This window comes from Pristiophorus japonicus, chromosome 17 (assembly GCF_044704955.1).
Source record: "Pristiophorus japonicus isolate sPriJap1 chromosome 17, sPriJap1.hap1, whole genome shotgun sequence".
In the NCBI taxonomy this organism is placed as follows: Eukaryota; Metazoa; Chordata; class Chondrichthyes; family Pristiophoridae; genus Pristiophorus; species Pristiophorus japonicus.
Window position 1 is genome coordinate 121,126,782 of NC_091993.1, and position 16,646 is coordinate 121,143,427.

General features: G+C 48.3%; 1 protein-coding gene across 1 annotated transcript in view; it reads left to right on the forward strand.

Moving 5' to 3' along the window:
• nfasca (neurofascin homolog (chicken) a) overlaps positions 1-14,557 on the forward strand; it is a 208,154-nt gene extending 193,597 nt beyond the window's left edge. Inside the window, exons 31-32 of the mRNA XM_070859232.1 lie at positions 1,769-1,817; positions 11,888-14,557. Of these exons, the coding sequence (XP_070715333.1) occupies positions 1,769-1,817; positions 11,888-12,131 (293 nt within the window). The 3' untranslated portion in view covers positions 12,132-14,557. The remainder of the gene's footprint in view (positions 1-1,768; positions 1,818-11,887) is intronic.
• Positions 14,558-16,646: the final 2,089 nt, after the last annotated feature.

Below are 16,646 nucleotides of genomic sequence, written 5' to 3' on the forward strand. Positions count from 1 at the left end.
GATGTACTGTCAATAAGGTTTACACTGTGTATATACATGCTGGCACCACTAGAGGGTGCAACTGGTGGAGACCAGGGTTTCCTGCCCTCGTGGCAGGAGCTGTATAAAAGGGGAGCCACCAAGCTTGTGCTTCATTCTGGAGTTACGAATAAAGGACCAAGGTCACTACAGTTTGAGTACAACACATTGCCTCGTGGAGTCATTCATAGGTACATTACAGCCATAATAATTTGCTTCATGGGTTCTTTGCTTAAGAATTCATAGCAACACATTGCTACTTAGAACTAGTTGGTTTATTAGCAAAAGGTTTAACAATCACACGACACATTATCAGTTCATCCACCAGGCTCAGAACCACCTATCTTATCGTGGATCCCCCGAACCCAACTGGCTGGGGTTTTATTGAGTCTTGTGAATATCATGTGACTGCAACAGCTCTACAACTATTTTAGTTGCACCTGTAAATCAAACTTAAATCAAGTGCCTCCTGATTAAAGTGGGGTGGGGTGGGGGGGGCATCAAAACCGACACATTAAACAAATTAATTTTTAACAATAATGGTTCAAATTAAAATTTGGTTGCCGGGGGTGATGATGCACTCCAGTCCCTCCGGTGCCCACCTCTCGCGGAAGGCCGCGAGCGTACCGGTGGACACCGCGTGCTCCATCTCCAGGGACACCCTGGCTCGGATGTACCCGCGGAAGAGAGGCAGGCAGTCGGGCTGAACGACCCCCTCAACCGCCCGCTGCCTGGACTGGCTGATGGCGCCCTTGGCTATGCCCAGGAGCAGTCCTACGAGGAGGCCTTCTGACCCTCCCGCTCCCCTACACACGGGGTGCCCAAAGATCAGGAGTGTGGGACTGAAGCGCAACCAGAATTTGAGGAGCAGCCCCTTCAAATATTGGAAGAGGGGCTGCAACCTCACACATTCAACATAGATGTGGAACACGGACTCCTTCAGATCGCAGAAATTGCAAGTGGCTTGGGAGTCCGTGAACCGACTTAAAAACCGATTGCACGGTACTGCTCCGTACAGCGGTTCTACAAACCCGTGAGCATACCCACAGGTGCATACATTACAGCAGAGGCCACCGGTGTTCCCAGCGGGAGGTGGGGCGGACGCCCAATCAGAGGGGCCCAGCCTCAACTTTGCAGCCCGAGTTTCAGCCAGACTGCAAGTTGGAGAACTTCAGGTGACCCGTGTCCTGATGGAGCAGCTCCACAGACTCCACCACCTCACCTTTCTGTGTTAGCCGTGGCTCAGTGGGCAGCACACTCGCCTCGGAATCAGAAGGTTGTGTGTTCAAGTCCCACTCCAGGGACTTGAAGCACAAAAATCTAAACCGACACTCCCAGTGCAGTGCTGAGGGAGCGCTGCACTGTCGGAGGCATTGTCTTTCGGATGAGACGTTAAACCGAGATCCCATCTGCTCTGTCAAGTGGATGTAAAAGATGCCGTGGAACTATTCCGAAGAAGAGCAGGGGAGTTATCCCCCAGTGTCCTTGGCCAATATTTATCCCTCAATCAACATAAAACAAATTATCTGGCCATTATCATATTGCTGTTTGTGGGAGCTTGCTGTGCGCAAATTGGCTGCCGTGTTTCCCACATTACGACAATGATGACACTTCAAAAGTACTCCATTGGCTGTGAAGCGCTTTGAGACGTCCGGTGGTTGTGAAAGGCGCTATATAAATGCAAATCTTTCTTTTCTTTGCTATCCGTATCATTTTGACGTCTTTTGTTTTTTTTCTCTTCTTCCTGCAGTTAAGACCACTGAAGATAACCGACCTTCGCAGGACGACAACGGATACTTGTAGGTCACCACCTTTATCTTGTTGACATGGTTTTGTTGATACCGAGAGATTGCTCCTCCCCTCTCTCGCGCCCGTGGGTCTGTTGGGCTGCCAGGTGCGGGCCGTGTGGATAGTGTAAATGGCAGCAGCTCCCTCTGGGCACCATGCACACACCTCGGGAAAGCTGACAGCACAGCACAGCACAGCCGCCATCTACCATTGGAAGGGCAGCCTTACAAACCCAAAATTCTCGGCATTTGTGGGTGTCGTCAGCAAGGCCAGCATTTAATGCCCGTCCCTAATGGCCTTCGAGAAGGTGGTGGAGAGCCGCCATTTCAGAGGGACGTTAAGAGTCAACCACATTGCTGTGGGTCTGGAGTCACATATAGGCCCTGACTGGGTAAGGGTGGCAGATTTCCTTCTCTAATAAAGGACATTAGTGAACCGGATGGGTTAATAACAACAAACTGGTAACCTCATGGCCACCATTAATATTACTAGCTTTTTAATTCCAGATTTTATTTAATTAACTGAATATAAATTCCCCAGCTGTAAATTCACCCACCCCACATGGGATTTGAATTCACATCGCTAGATCAGTAGTCCCGGCTCCTGGATTATTACTGCAGTAACATAACCGCTATGCTATCGTACCCATTACTAATAACCCATTAAACATAACCAGACAGGGAGCATCTCTGCCGACAAATGCTGACCGTTGAACTTATTCTGTAAGGGGCCAGTTTTAACCCCGCACTCCCTGGTCCAAGGATTGGCTCTGACCTGTTCTGCTGGAACGGCTGTGGAACCTTGGCCCCCTATACATGTGCCTCCAAGGCCCATGGTCCACAGCTATGGAGCCCATCAAGACACTAAGCTCAGATGCCCCACCATAAAGGACTTTGTGTGACGGGTGGCTTGAGAGGACATCCTAAACTACGAGAGCTACATCGTCATCCCGCCCTGCTACAACAACAACTTGTGTTTATATAGCGCCTTTAACTCGGTGAAACGTCCCAAGGCGCTTCCCAGGAGTATTATGAGATAAAAATTTGACACCGAGCCGCATAAGGAGAAATTAGCGCAGGTTGGTCAAAGAGGTCGGTTTTAAGGAGCGTCTTGAAGGAGGATAGAGAGGCAGAGAGGTTTAGGCAGGGAGTTCCAGAGCTTGGGGCTTAGGCAACAGAAGGCACGGCCACCGAAGGTTGAGCGATTATAATCAGGGATGCTCAAGAGGGCAGAATTAGAGGAGTGCAGACATTTCGGGGGAGTTGTGGGGCTGAAGGAGATTACAGAGATAGGGAGGGGCGCGGCCATGGAGGGACTTGAAAACAAGGATGAGAATTTTGATCTTTATCTGTGAGTCTCACCATCCGTGCTGCTTAACCCACACACAGCACGGAGTAATTGCCGCATGGAAGGAGGCCATTCGGCCCATCGTGCCTGTGCCATCTTTAGTATTATTTCGTGTCATGCTTCTTCTCCCTCCCCCACCCCACACCCCACACCCCCCCTCCCCCCACAGATTGTCCTCCCGTCCTTCATGTTCATTGTTCATGGTTCATGTTTCACACTGGGCTGAGAACGTTGGCTGAGGTAATCCTGACCCTAGCCACGTCCAGAGCCCAATCCTGCCCCCTCCTCCCTCCCGCCTCCCCACGGTTCACACTCCCAGTATGGGGTCACTGGACCTGTCCTACCCCCACCAATGTCCACACATGATCACTGTCCAACTCGGGTTCACTGGACAGCCACAAGGAACGGGGAACCCTGGCTGATTGTCCCACCTCTCCAGCCCAAGGATGCTTGTAGCCTTGCAGTTGAGGCTATCAAACTTAACCCAGACCAGGAATCGAACCTGCACAGTTCAGCGGTGGGACATCCTCTTTTATTCAGCACCAGTTTCCATTCCACTTTTTTTGATGCGTTCCATTTGCTGACATTCGTAACTGCACTGCATTGTTTTCAGCCGACCCACTGTGGCCTGGTTTGTGCTTCGAAGGAGGGCGGGCCTGTTGAAGGGAGTTGCCAAGTCCCACAGTATGAGACGGCTGAATTCCCCTTGGGCAGAGATTGTAGAAATTACAATCAACACGATTTTCATATGAACACTGAGCACACGGATTAAAATAAAACCTCTCTCTGTGCTTCTTTAGCACGGGTGATAAGGAAGGTGTTTGGCATGAGCTCGTTAAGTGTTTGTGCAAGAACATCGCAATCATAACCTTCTACCTGATGGTCATCCAACATCAGTGCCTTGACCATCCGATCATTTCAGCTGTGTGCAACCCTTAATTCAGTTCTGCTGAGTCCTAGGAACATAGGAGCAGGAGGAGGCCATTCAGCCCCTCGAGCCTGCTCCACCATTCAGTGAGATCATGGTTGATCTGCGACCAAACTCCATATACCCGCCTCTGGCCCATATCCCTTAGTACCTTAGGTTAACAGAAAGCTATCAATCTCCGATTTAAAATTAAGAATTGATCTAGCATCAGTTGCTGTTTGCGGAAGAGAATTCCAAACTTCTACCATCCTTTGTGTGTGGAAGTGTTTCCTAATTTCCCTCCCGAAAGGTCTGGCTCTAATGTTTAGACAATGCCCCCTAGTCCCAGACTCCCCAACCAGCGGGAAAAGTCTCTCTCGATCATATCTGTTCCCCTTAATATCCTGAAAACTTCGACCAGATCACTCCTTAACCTTCTAAATTCTAGGGAATACAACCCTAGTTTGTGAAATCTCTCCTCGTAATTAACCCTTGAAGTCGGGTATCATTCTGGTAAACCTACGCTGCACTCCCTCCAAGACTGATATATCCCCCCTAAAGTTGTGGTGCCCAGAACTGCTCACAGTGCTCCAGGTGTGGTCTAACCAGGGCAGCTGCAGCATAACTTCTACCCCCGTGTATTCTAGTCCTCTCGATATAAAGGCCAGCATTCCATTAGCCTTTTTGATTATTTTCTGCACCTGTTCAGGACATTTTAGTGATCTATGTACCTGAACCCCCAGGTCTCTTTGGACCTCCCCTGTTTTTAGCCTTTCACCATTTAGAAAGTACCCTGTTCTCTCCTTTTTAGGTCCAAAGTGGACGACCTCACATTTACCTACATTGAAATCCATTTGCCGCAGTTTTGCCCAATCACTTAATCTGTCGCTGTCCCTTTGAATTTGTATGCCTTGATCTCCATGACCACAATGCCGCCTATCTTTGTGTCATCGGCATGTTTGGGGCTATGACTTTCTGTGCCATCATCTAAGTCGATAATAAAGTCAGGAGTTTAAACCAGTAGGTTAAGGAGGGAAAAAAAATCAGCAGAAATAAAAATCGAGTAATTTTTATTTTCTCCTCTACCAAAGCAGGTGACCCCTGCTGGAACTGAGTTGAGGGGAACCCTCCTTCACACCTCGGCTAACTACCCCCGCTGAACGCGGGAGCCCGGACAGTGTGATTCGGCTGTTGGACTGTAGGGGGCAGAAGCAACAGCCTATCCCAGCCCCCCTGTCATCGCCCAGCAGAGCTCCTGATACAGCGATCGGAAGAGGAATCCCAAGTTGATTCGTTCCCTCCCACCCCTCTTCCCAAACCTGGGACTGTTGCAGCCAAACTTAGTGTCACGTCAATAGTGTCCCAACTTGGGTGTACAGGGCACAATTTCAACTTTTGCAGATGACACGAAACTTGGAAGTGTAGTGAACAGTGAAGAGGGTAGTGATAGACTTCAGGAAGACATAGACAGGCTGGTGGAATGGGCAGACACGTGGCAGATGGTATTTAACACAGAAAAGCGATACAGTTTGGAAGGACGAATGAGGAGAGGTAATATAAACTAAAGGGTACAATTCTAAAGGGGGTGCAGGAACAGAGAGACCTGGCGGTATATGTGCACAAATCACTGAAGGTGGCAGGGCAGGTTGAGAAAGCGGTTAAAAAAGCTTACGGGATTTTGGACTTCATAAATAGAGGTGTAGAGTCCAAAAGCAAGGAAGTTATGATGGTGTAGAAAAGATTTACAAGAATGGTTCCAGGGATGAGGGACTTCAGTTACGTGGATAGACTGGAGAAGCTGGGGTTGTTCTCCTTGGAGCAGAGAAGGTTGAGAGGAAATTTGATCGAGGTGTTCAAAATCATGAGGTGTCGAGACAGAGTAGAGAGAGAGAAACTGTTCCCATTGGTGGAAGGGTCACGAACCAGAGGACACAGATTTAAGGTGATTGGCAGAAAAACCAAAGACGACACGAGGAAAAACATTTTTACGCAGCGAGTGTTTAGGATCTGCCTGAGAGGGTGATGGAGGCAGACTCAATCGCGGCTTTCAAAAGGGAATTGGATAAGTACCTGAAGGAAAAAAATTTGCAGAGCTACGGGGAAAGGGCAGGGGAGTGGGACTAGCTGAGGTGCTCTTGCAGAGAGCCGGCACGGGCTCGACGGGCCGAATGGCCTCCTTCTGTGCGGTAACCATTCTATGATTCCAACTGAGATCAGTGAACTAAACAGAAGCCAAGAATTGAATCTGGTCCCCTTCTTGACCCGTGTGCCTCAGTTTCACTTGATTCACTGACCCACACGTCCTCTGGCGACTGACTGAGGTTAGGGCGGTGGGATTGGGTTGTTAAAGATAATAACAATTTGGAAAAGTTTGATTTGTATTCCACCCCCCCACCCCACCCCCGCTCCTTTAAAAAGTAAAGGAGATGGTGAGATTCGCTGGCCTGGAAATTCGACTCGTAATATGAGCGGTATGGGGATCGGCAGTCAATAGAATCGGCTATCAGGTGCTGCGTGTAACCGGCTGCTGAACCACTGCCGCTTGAGACAAACTTCTAACCCCCTCTTTCATTCAGTTCCAATTTCCATTCCACTCTATTTGATGTGATCCATTTTCCTGACACTCGTAATTCCAATGTTGCCCCATTCTTGCTCTGTTGTAACCGTGTTTCTGTGCATGCTGACACTCACCAATGCCTTTATGTTTCTTTATTCACCGCTCCCTAGACCCAGGCCGGACAAAAGGTATTACTGCGATCTTCAGAATTATATAAACCAGTTATCCTTCCTGCTCATGAGCCCCAAATCGGAGGACTTTCACTTGCGCACGGGATATTTGTGCGGGTAGCGGTCGATTACGGAGCCGCCTTTCATTTGTACGCGGAGCGCTGCGCGGGTCGCGTCCAACGGCCTGATGGAAAGGACTTTTTATTGAGGTGGCGGAACGACAACATTCGGTTTTGTTTCTCGCACTACGGGCCTCCAGATTTATGTAGGGAGGTCCCAGGGCCTCTGGTCCCACCTGCCGACACGGCAGCAAAAAGCCAGGTTTCACCGCTCCTTTATCCTGTCTGGGGCAGCGAAGTTGGGAGGGAGGGTCGCCATGTTGGTCGGCATGGAAACCTCATAGATGGCGTGATTCACCACAACGATACTGGGGTTAAAAGGGTTATATCATGAAGGGAGGTTGCACGGATTAGGCTTGAATTCGTTCGAGTATAGAAGATTAATGGATGATCGAATGGAAGAGTTTAAGATGATTAAAGAACTCGATAGGGTAGATAGAGAGAAACACTTTACTCTGGTGGAGGGAGTCCAGAACAAATGGGTATAGCCTTAAAATTAGAGTCAGGCCGTTCAGGGGTGATGTCAGTAAGCACCTCTTCACACAAAGAGTCATCATCATAGGCAGTCCCTCGAAATCGAGGAAGACTTGCTTCCACTCTAAAAGTGAGTTCTCAGGTGGCTGAACAGTCCAATATGGGAATTACAGTCTCTGTCACAGGTGGGACAGACAGTGGTTGAAGGAAAGAGTAGGGGGGGGGAGCCTGGTTTGCCGCACGCTCCTTCCGCTGCCTGCGTTTGGTTTCTGCATGCTCTCGGCGACGAGACTCGAGGTGCTCAGCGCCCTCCCGGATGCACTTCCCCCACTTAGGGCGGTCTTTGGCCAGGGACTCCCAGGTGTCGGTGGGGATGTTGCACTTAATCAAGGAGGCTTTGAGGGTGAAAATCTGGAACTCTCTCCCCCACAACAAGCTGTTGAGGCTGGGGGGGGGGGGTCATTTGAAAATTTCAAAACTGAGATTGATAAATTTTTGTTAGGCAAGGGTATTTAGGATTACGGAACCAAGGCAGGTGGAAGGAGCTAAGATGCAGATCAGCCATGATCTAATTGAATGGAAGAACAGGCTCGAGGGGCTGAATGGCCTCTTCCTGTTCCTGTGTGAGGTTGAGAAAAAGTCCCCTGTAATTTAGTGGTGTGGCCATCTTATTGACTGTCGCTGTATAAAGGCTCTCACATTGGGATAGCTCTATAGTCTATTGGGAGTGAGCGGCGAAATAGAGAAACGAATGTGTGCACCATATGATATAACCGTAGCAATGACACCAACCATTGCGACTGCTGAGGGAAATACCTTCTCTTTGCGTACATCGGACCATTGCCCTTTCATATTACCCTTCTTAGTTAAGTGTGACATCTTCACATATAGAGAGCGGCATTCTCGAATGTTAGGCTGGGGTTTGTTTTCTTTGGAACAGAGGAGGCCGAGGGGAGACCTTATTGAGGTGCATAAAATTATGAGGGGCCGAGATAGAGCGGATAGGACGGACCTATTTCCCTTAGCAGAGGGGTCAACAACCAGGGGGCATAGATTTAAAGTAATTGGGGGGAGGTTTAGAGGGGATTTGAGGGGAAATTTCTTCACCCAGAGGGGGGTGGGGGTCTGGAACTCACTGCCTGAAAGGGCGGTAGAGGCAGAAACCCTCACCACATTTAAAAAGTACTTGGATGTGCACTTGAAGTGCCGTAACCTACAGGGCTACGGACCCAGAGCTGGAAAATGGGATTGGGCTGGGTGGCTCTTTGTCGGCCGGCGTGGACACGATGGGCTGAAATGGCCTCCTTCCGTGCTGTAAAATTTCTATGATATTAGTTATTACTCAACGTAAACTTGGGAGCGGGAGGAGGCGGGGGGAGGGGGGGGGTGGAGAAATAGTGGGGTACATTTTCTGATCAGTAAAATCTAGGCGCGAATCCCTTACCGCGCTGACAGTACATTCCTGTGCGTGCTGTTCTTAGCCAGAGGGACACCCACTTTAAATGAACAAGTTAACGCAGTCCGAGATAGCGCACAGAGGGAAGGCACGCAAGCGAAATAGGTCAGAGATGGGGAAAAAATATCCTGCCGAAACTCATCCAGGAAGAGGGTTTATTATCGCAAGCGGAGTAATTCTCTTAATCAATCGCTACCCGCATAATATTCCGTTCTGGATCCCAGGTTTCAGGGGACAATCAATGGCCACAGCATTACCTGAAGGAAAAATAAGCATGCGCAGTCTCTATGGCAATGATCACAGACTAAACTGGTCTGGGCCGGTGTAAACTGTGGTGTGGGTGCCCATTCGGGGCAAGCGTCATCTGGTTACTAGATGACCGCCACCTCCTGGAACTCTTTAAGAAGACTTCATTGCCTTGGCCTCATTCTGTTTAGACATTGATCATTCCTAAACATCGATCATCCCAAAACATTCTGTTAATGTGTTGCGTGCATGAACCCCCTGTTTTCCAACGCAGACACGCGAGAGCATGCTACACATTGAAAACGTCAAGTTAAGATGATGAGATTGGTTTGGATTTCTGGAGGGGATGTTTGGGCCACACAAACCAGCGTGATTGGAAAAATAAAGTCTAGATTTCCGTTCTAAAGCTTGAAGAGAGAATCCAATTATGTGTTTCTTCCCCCCCCCCCCCACCGCCCACCCTTCAGTTGTTGGTTTGTTTATGCAAAAGAGTTCAGATCTGAGCATTATGACTTGCAATGTATTGAAAGTGCACCAAGGGCAAAATGACTTCAAGCACTGCTTGTGTTTTTAGCGCAACGTTTGGTGTAACAGAACCATCGGCCGGCAAAAGAAATCCAAACTCGTTAACATTGTTCTTGTCAACCATTGATCTGGAGATGATCTCTGATCTAAAGATGGTTCCTGATCTGGAGATAATCCATGATCTAAGGATGGTCTCTGATCTAAAGATGGTCCCTGATCTGGAGATATTCCATGATCTAAGGATGGTCTCTGATCTAAGGATGGTCCTTGTTTTGGAGATAATCCATGATCTAAGGATGGACCTTGATCTGGAGATGATCCATGATCTAAGGATGATCCATGATCTAAAGATGATCCCTGATCTGGAGATGATCCCTGATCTGGAGATAGTTCATGATCTAAAGATGGTCCCTGATCTGGAGATAGTCCATGATCTAAAGATAGTCCCTGTTCTGTAGATAGTCCATGATCTAGAGATGGTCCCTGACCTGGAGATGGTCCCCGAGCCAGACCCAGTGCACCAAACTTCTTGCATGGAAGCCTTTGCGGGTGTGAGTGTAAGTGCTGATGGGTGGGAAAGTAAGGTTTAAGATGATCTTGGTCTGGTACCGTAGAGAGGGCTTTCCAACAAGTGGACGATCACTCGCCCTGCTCATGGATGGTGTTCGAATCCCAACTGAGGTGCTCAAAATGGATGAGGTTCTTTTGTAATAAAGAGAGAAAATGCTAAGAAATTCTCAGTGGGGCAGGCAGCATCTGTGGAGAGAGAAACAGAGTTTACGTTTCAGGTCACTGACCCTTCGTCAGAACCGGAAAAAGTTCGAGATGTGACAGGTTTACCATCTCCTTTGGCCTTGCACCATCATCCCGTTTGTCTCTTGCCCACATTACAGCAGTGACTACACTCCGAAACGTGCTTAATTGGCTGGAAAGCGCCTTGAGACGTCCAGTGGTCGTGAAAGGCGCTATATGAATACAAGTATTTTTTTTCTTTTTCTTAATCTCTCCTGTCTTCCACCCTATCACAGACCTTCCCTTTTGTTCTCCCCCCGACCTTTCCCTGCCCCTGCACTCGCTTGAAAACCTGTTACATCTCGAACTTTTTCCAGTTCTGATGAAGGGTCATCGGTCTGAAACGTTAACTCTGTTTCTCTCTCCAGACATGTTGCCTGACCCGCTGAGATTTCCAGCATTTTCTGTTTTTATTTCAGATTTCTAGCATCGGCAGGATTTTGCTTTTGGGTTGAGGTTCTTTTGTGATGGATTCGGTTTGAATACATTCTCTGAGCTCGATGATGGAGTGGATTTCAGCTTATGATTTGTGCTGAGAATGTTATTTGCCATTAAATGCCTGCTGTACCTTTCTGCCTGTATTTCAAATCTTTATTGCCTGATTGGGATTGAAGTTAAGGATTGGGACCAGATCAAGGATTTGAAAAAGAATGGGAATGGGTTCAAATAAGGGGAAGGGTTGAGACCTGTAGGGTTTGGGAGTGAAGTTGAGGCTCAATCTTTTTGTTGTCACATTTGGAATGGAGTTTAAAGTCTCCAAATTGGGCCAAGGATTAGGATTGAATGGCTTGTGTTTGGAATTAGCGTTAGGGTCGTACCTGAAACGACCAAGAGTTAGAATTAGAGTGGACTCTCTTCTGTCATGGACCGGGATCGGGATCAGTGGCCCCTGACCCTTCCTGAGGATCAGTCTTTGTCTCACAAACTCTGAAAATCCTTCCGTCCTGCAAGCACTCATAGAAGGAAATGACTGTAAAACAAAAATGACTTCCACGGGATTGAGTATCAAAGTCCTAACCAATCTCTTTCTGTTCTGTTTGTCTTGTCCGTGTCTCCATCTTCCGTTCTGTTTCTTATTCCATTCCACCAATGGGAAATACAGGTCTTTAGAAAGGTAAGGAGACAATTTAATTTCTCAAAGTATGTTTGGAATTATTGGTTTTTGAGTTGTGTGTGATGTTTGGCCCAGCAGATTATCAAGCTCGTGGCGAGTGGAACATTGCAAAGGTTAGGCCTGCATTGTGCAAGTTAAGCAAGTGAGCAAAACAAGGAAGGAGACCACTGGGGAAAGCCTAAGCACCATGTGTAGATCCTCCAGCAAGGATGTTCCTTTTCGGGAGAGTTCCCTAACCCTACGTTGGGTGAGGTGCACGTCACATGACTTATACGCCACATGGGGAGGGGCCAAGGGGAGGGCGGGCCCTGGGTGGGCTAGATGGATCTTGACGTTGACTCCCCCCTCCCTCCCTTTTTGTTTTACTCTTCCAGCGACAACGAGGACAGCAAAAAGCCCCAAGGCAGCCAGTCCTCGGTGGACGGGACGGTGAAACAAGAGGAGAGCGACGACAGCATCGTCATCTATGGCGACGGCGACGAGAACTCCCGCTTCGGCGAGGACGGCTCGTTCATTGGCCAGTACACGGTCAAAAAGGACAAAGAGGAGACCGAGGGCAACGACAGCTCGGAGGCCACCTCGCCGGTCAATCCCGCCTACTCCTTGGCGCGAATGTGAAGAGGAGAATGGAAGCCACCAGTCAGAGCGCAGGGGCACAGGTGCTACCCAGACAGTAAATACATTTGATTCAGCTACCGATGTCCATACATGTGGAAAAACAAAACAAAAAAAAAAACTTAAGTTTGATTGTCCAAACTTGAAGGGCCAAGCAATGAAGGAGACGAGAGGTGTCGCAAGAAGAAAAAGACCGAATGACAAGCGGCAGTGTGGAAGGTAGAGCGATTTCTCAGGCTTTGGAAGAACATAGCAGTAGATCTCCGAGCCGCCGTGCGTTGCAGATTACTCAATAACCTATTTCTCAAGAGTTAAGAAGGAGTCTGGAAATTGCTATTTTTCTCCCCATCCATTTTACGTTGCAAGTGACACCATTTTTGGAATAATCTGTAACACTGTGTATAGATGATGCTAGCTAGTGCTTTCTCATACAGGCTCTGTCCTTGCACTCGAGGTATCACCAGGCCACAGCTCTACACTGGACGAGCATGATTAGAAGATTTTTTTAATCACTATGCTTTTGTTTTCAAACAGTACTTAATCTGAGATACGACTTAGTTGAAGATGATTTAAGGAGAGCTGTTTCTATGTTGACTGGTGCCTCTCGGACCATCCCTTATTTTAGATTGTATGCTTCTTAAAAGTGAAGGTTGGACCAGGGCTGCCCAGCACTACAGAAATATTTTGGAGTGACGTTTAGGAAGAACAATGCAGCTTGCAAAGCTACTTGCACACATGGAGCTGCTTAAGTGTGGCACACATCAAAGTACATAATTCCTTACCGCGACATTTGTCAGGTCACGAGCTGGGGCAGACATTTTGCGAAGATGTAAGAACATAAGAAATAGGAGCAGGAGTCGGCCATTTGGCCCCCCGAGCCTGCTCCGCCATTCAATAAGGTCACGGCTGATCTGATCTTCGACCTCAACTCCACTTCCCTGCCCGCTCCCCATAACCCTCGACTCCCATCGTGAGTACTGCATTCTTCTGTCCGTTGAATGGTTGATTTCACCTCTTGCCCCACCGTCTCCGGAGTGGAACGTCCTAGTCTAACCTGAGAAAGTCTCCTCTTGAACCTGTCCCCGATCGGAAGGAAGCATGTAAAACAAGGGAGGGCCACTGGAACTGTGCAGGCATCTCGCGTTACGCCATTCGAGATTTGGCACGACGGTTCAGATGAATGGACTTCCTCTTAAAGGGATTTTATTCATTTGTAGCCTCATATCATCAGGCTTACCTGTAATACTGTAGCAGTTCTGAGTGATTCGCAGTTGTTTTCAAAGTAGCAGCACCCCCCCGCAGTTCTCTTCCACTCGTGTTGGCAGACCCCAACTCCCAACTCCCAATCCCCAACTGAAGTGACCTATCTCCATCCTCCAGCTGTTTTGGGCATTGACCCTCACATCTCACCTACTCTGGCTAGCCTCGTCCTTACTCAAGTTAACAGTTCATTTTCTCAAATTAATGACGCCTTTGCTATTTATTCCAATCACCACCCTCCGTCCTTTCGGGTTAGAAGCCACACTTATTGCAGCATGTTCTGTCTTTACTTTCATCCAACTTAAATACAGGCGGGACAGGAAGGGTTAAGTCACATTGTAAATCCAACATCTCGAAACGAATGAAGCAGTAATAATGTCAAGACTTGCACTGTCTTAAACTTCGGACTGTGACCTTTAGTTCAGTTCTGAATCTCGCTTCACGTGGCACCTGAAGAGATTTCAAGTAGAGAATTATTTTTTCAGTGCCGAGATCAGTTAACCTAAAATCATAGAATGGTCACAGCACGGAAGAAGGCCATTTGGCCCGTTGAGCCTGTGCCCACTCTCAGCCAGTCCCACTCCTCACCCCCCACCTCCCGGCCCTGTCCTTTCCCTGTAGCCCTGCAATTTATTTTACGTCAAATATTCAGCTCTCTTTTGAAAGATAAAATAGTATCTGCCTCCACCACCCTTTCAGGCAGTACGTTCCAGATCTTAACCACTCGAAAGTAACGATATCCTTATAGATGATGTCCTGGAGGCATTTTGTATTTGATTTAATAACACGTAATGCGTAATGCTTAACTAAAACCAGTAACTCTGCTCTAAGTTCTCAGTGATGTAGAGTTATTTTCAAAGTAGGGGCATCCAGCTCCAACCTAGTCATGTCAGCAACTCCCAGTCCCCACCTCATCCGGTTAGTAATTCCCAGTCCCCATTGTACTGTACGCACCTGTGAGTATGCTCATAGGCTTGTGGAGCTGATGCAGAGGTGGGCGCCGGAGGGACTGGAGTGCATCATCACCCCCGGCAACCAAATTTTAATGTCTAAAGTTTCATTTGTTTATTGTTTTAGTGCCCCCTCCCCTCTTTTAGCCAGGGGGCACTTGCATAATTTGTGTTTTTAGTGCCCTCAAACCCCCCCCCCCCCCAAAAAAAAAAGACAAAAAAATAAGGGGGCACTTGTTTGAAAGTGTTTGGTGCATTTGCCCGCCCCCCTCCCCCGCCTTTAATCAGGGGGCACTTGATTTAATGTTTTATTTTGTTCACAACAAAATAGTTGTGGAGCTGTTGCAGAGGTGGGTGCCAGAGGGACTGGAGTGCATCATCACCCCCAGCAACCAAATTTAATTTGGCCGTTTCACGTTTAAAATTGAATTTGTTCAAATTGTCGGTTTTAGTGCCCCTTTAAAAAGGGGGCATTTGATTTCAGTTTTGATTTACAGATTTACAAAGGCAACAAAATAGTTGTGAAGCTGTTGCACTGTGAGTGGCTTAGCCAGTCATGTGATGTTCACAAGCCTCAATAAAACCCCAGTTAATTGAGTTCAGGTTCCCCACGATGAGGCGGATGGTTGTGAGCCTGGTGGATGAGCCAGTCGGGTTCAGTTTGATGGTTAAACCTTTAGTAATTAATCAGTTAGTTCTTTACAGCAAATATGTAGCTGTGAATTCTTAAGCAAAGAACCCATGAAGCAAATACACTACACTCACCTAGTCTGGTTAGCAACTCCCAGTCCGCACCTGTTAAGTTAGGAACCTACAGTCCTCTTCTGCCTTCGTTAACCACTCTAGCCTCCAGTTACTCATGTTAACAGTGTCCAGTCACCACCGACTCACGATAGTAGCATCCAGCTTCTGCCTATTCGAGCTAGAAAGCTCTAGTGTTTGGGTATAACATGAACTTTGTCCTCAGACATTTGAAATTGGACTCCCCTGTTTGAGGCAGAGTAGTGATGTGGTGAGCCTTCACTCCACCCCCCCTCCCACCTCACCATGATCCCGACCAATTTTCCTAGGTCAAGAGTCGCTTAGCACGCAGGGAGGGCTCACAGTGGGCCTGCTACTGCTGAAGAGGAAATCCCCGTAAAGCCCCAAAGTAGAAGTGAGCTGCGGGCTTTGCCTGGGTTGAGACTGAAGTCCTCAAAGGTTTGACCTGGAGGCCGAATTGGTGGGAGAGGAGGCCTCTACTTGACCTTCTCCCTTCAGTCAAAGGATTGAGGGCCATCCCTCCCCTACCCAGGACCGACTGCCACCTTCTTCAGCTGGCCCGGGGGGGGGGGGCGGACGGGGGGGCGGGTAGCAGCAGTAAAGGGGGCACAGGGTGGCAGGAAAAATCCACCGGACCCTCGCCTCCACAACTGAAGCAGATGGGAAAGGGGGGGGTGGGGGGCGCACCCAGTGGAGGTCCATCCGGGGCAGCATGGAGTGAAACACAAGTCGGGGATGGGAACTCCCCACCTCAATCCAGGCGGGATATCCTGCCTTTGATGTTCAGGGCTCCAGGCTGCTCACATATAGAGGCCCCCCCCTCCAGGTTGCTGCTTGCATTCAAAAAATATTTCTTGTGGGGGGGGTTCGGAGACCAAAATCCTCAAGTCTTAAAGAGACTTTAAATATCTTCTCCAGTCCTGTTTTGCAAACTGTAACTTATTTTGTTGTAAATTATCGTCGGAGCCCGACAGTTTCCAAAGACTTCCACATCCCATTGCTTCCGCTCACTTATAGAAAACACACTGTTCCTCGAGTCTTCACCTGTGCAGGTGTTAGTTTGGAGACCATTGAATCAGAAAGTTACGATCGAATCTGCTCCCACCGCCCTTTCAGGCAGCGCGTTCCTGATCACAACAAGAATTCTCCCCTCTGTTCTTTTTTTTTGCCAATTATCTTAAACCTGGTTAGAATGGAAATAGTTTCTCCTTATTGACTCCATCAAAACCCTTCACAATTTTGAACACCTTCATTAAATCTCCCCTTAACCCTCTGGGCTCCAAGGAGAACAATCCCAGCTTCTCCAGTCTCCCCCCATCCCTGTTATCATGCCAGTCAGTCCCCTCTGCATCCTCTCCAATACCTCGACATCCGTCCTGAAGCGAGGTGCCCAGGGTTGTACACACCTTAGGAAGGTGTCAAGGTTGTGAATTCTTCATCATAGATTCCTAGAAATTTACGGCACGGAAGGAGGCCATTTCGGCCCATCATGTCCACGCCGGCCGACAAAGAGCCTGATCCCACTTTCCAGCTCTCGGTCCGTAGC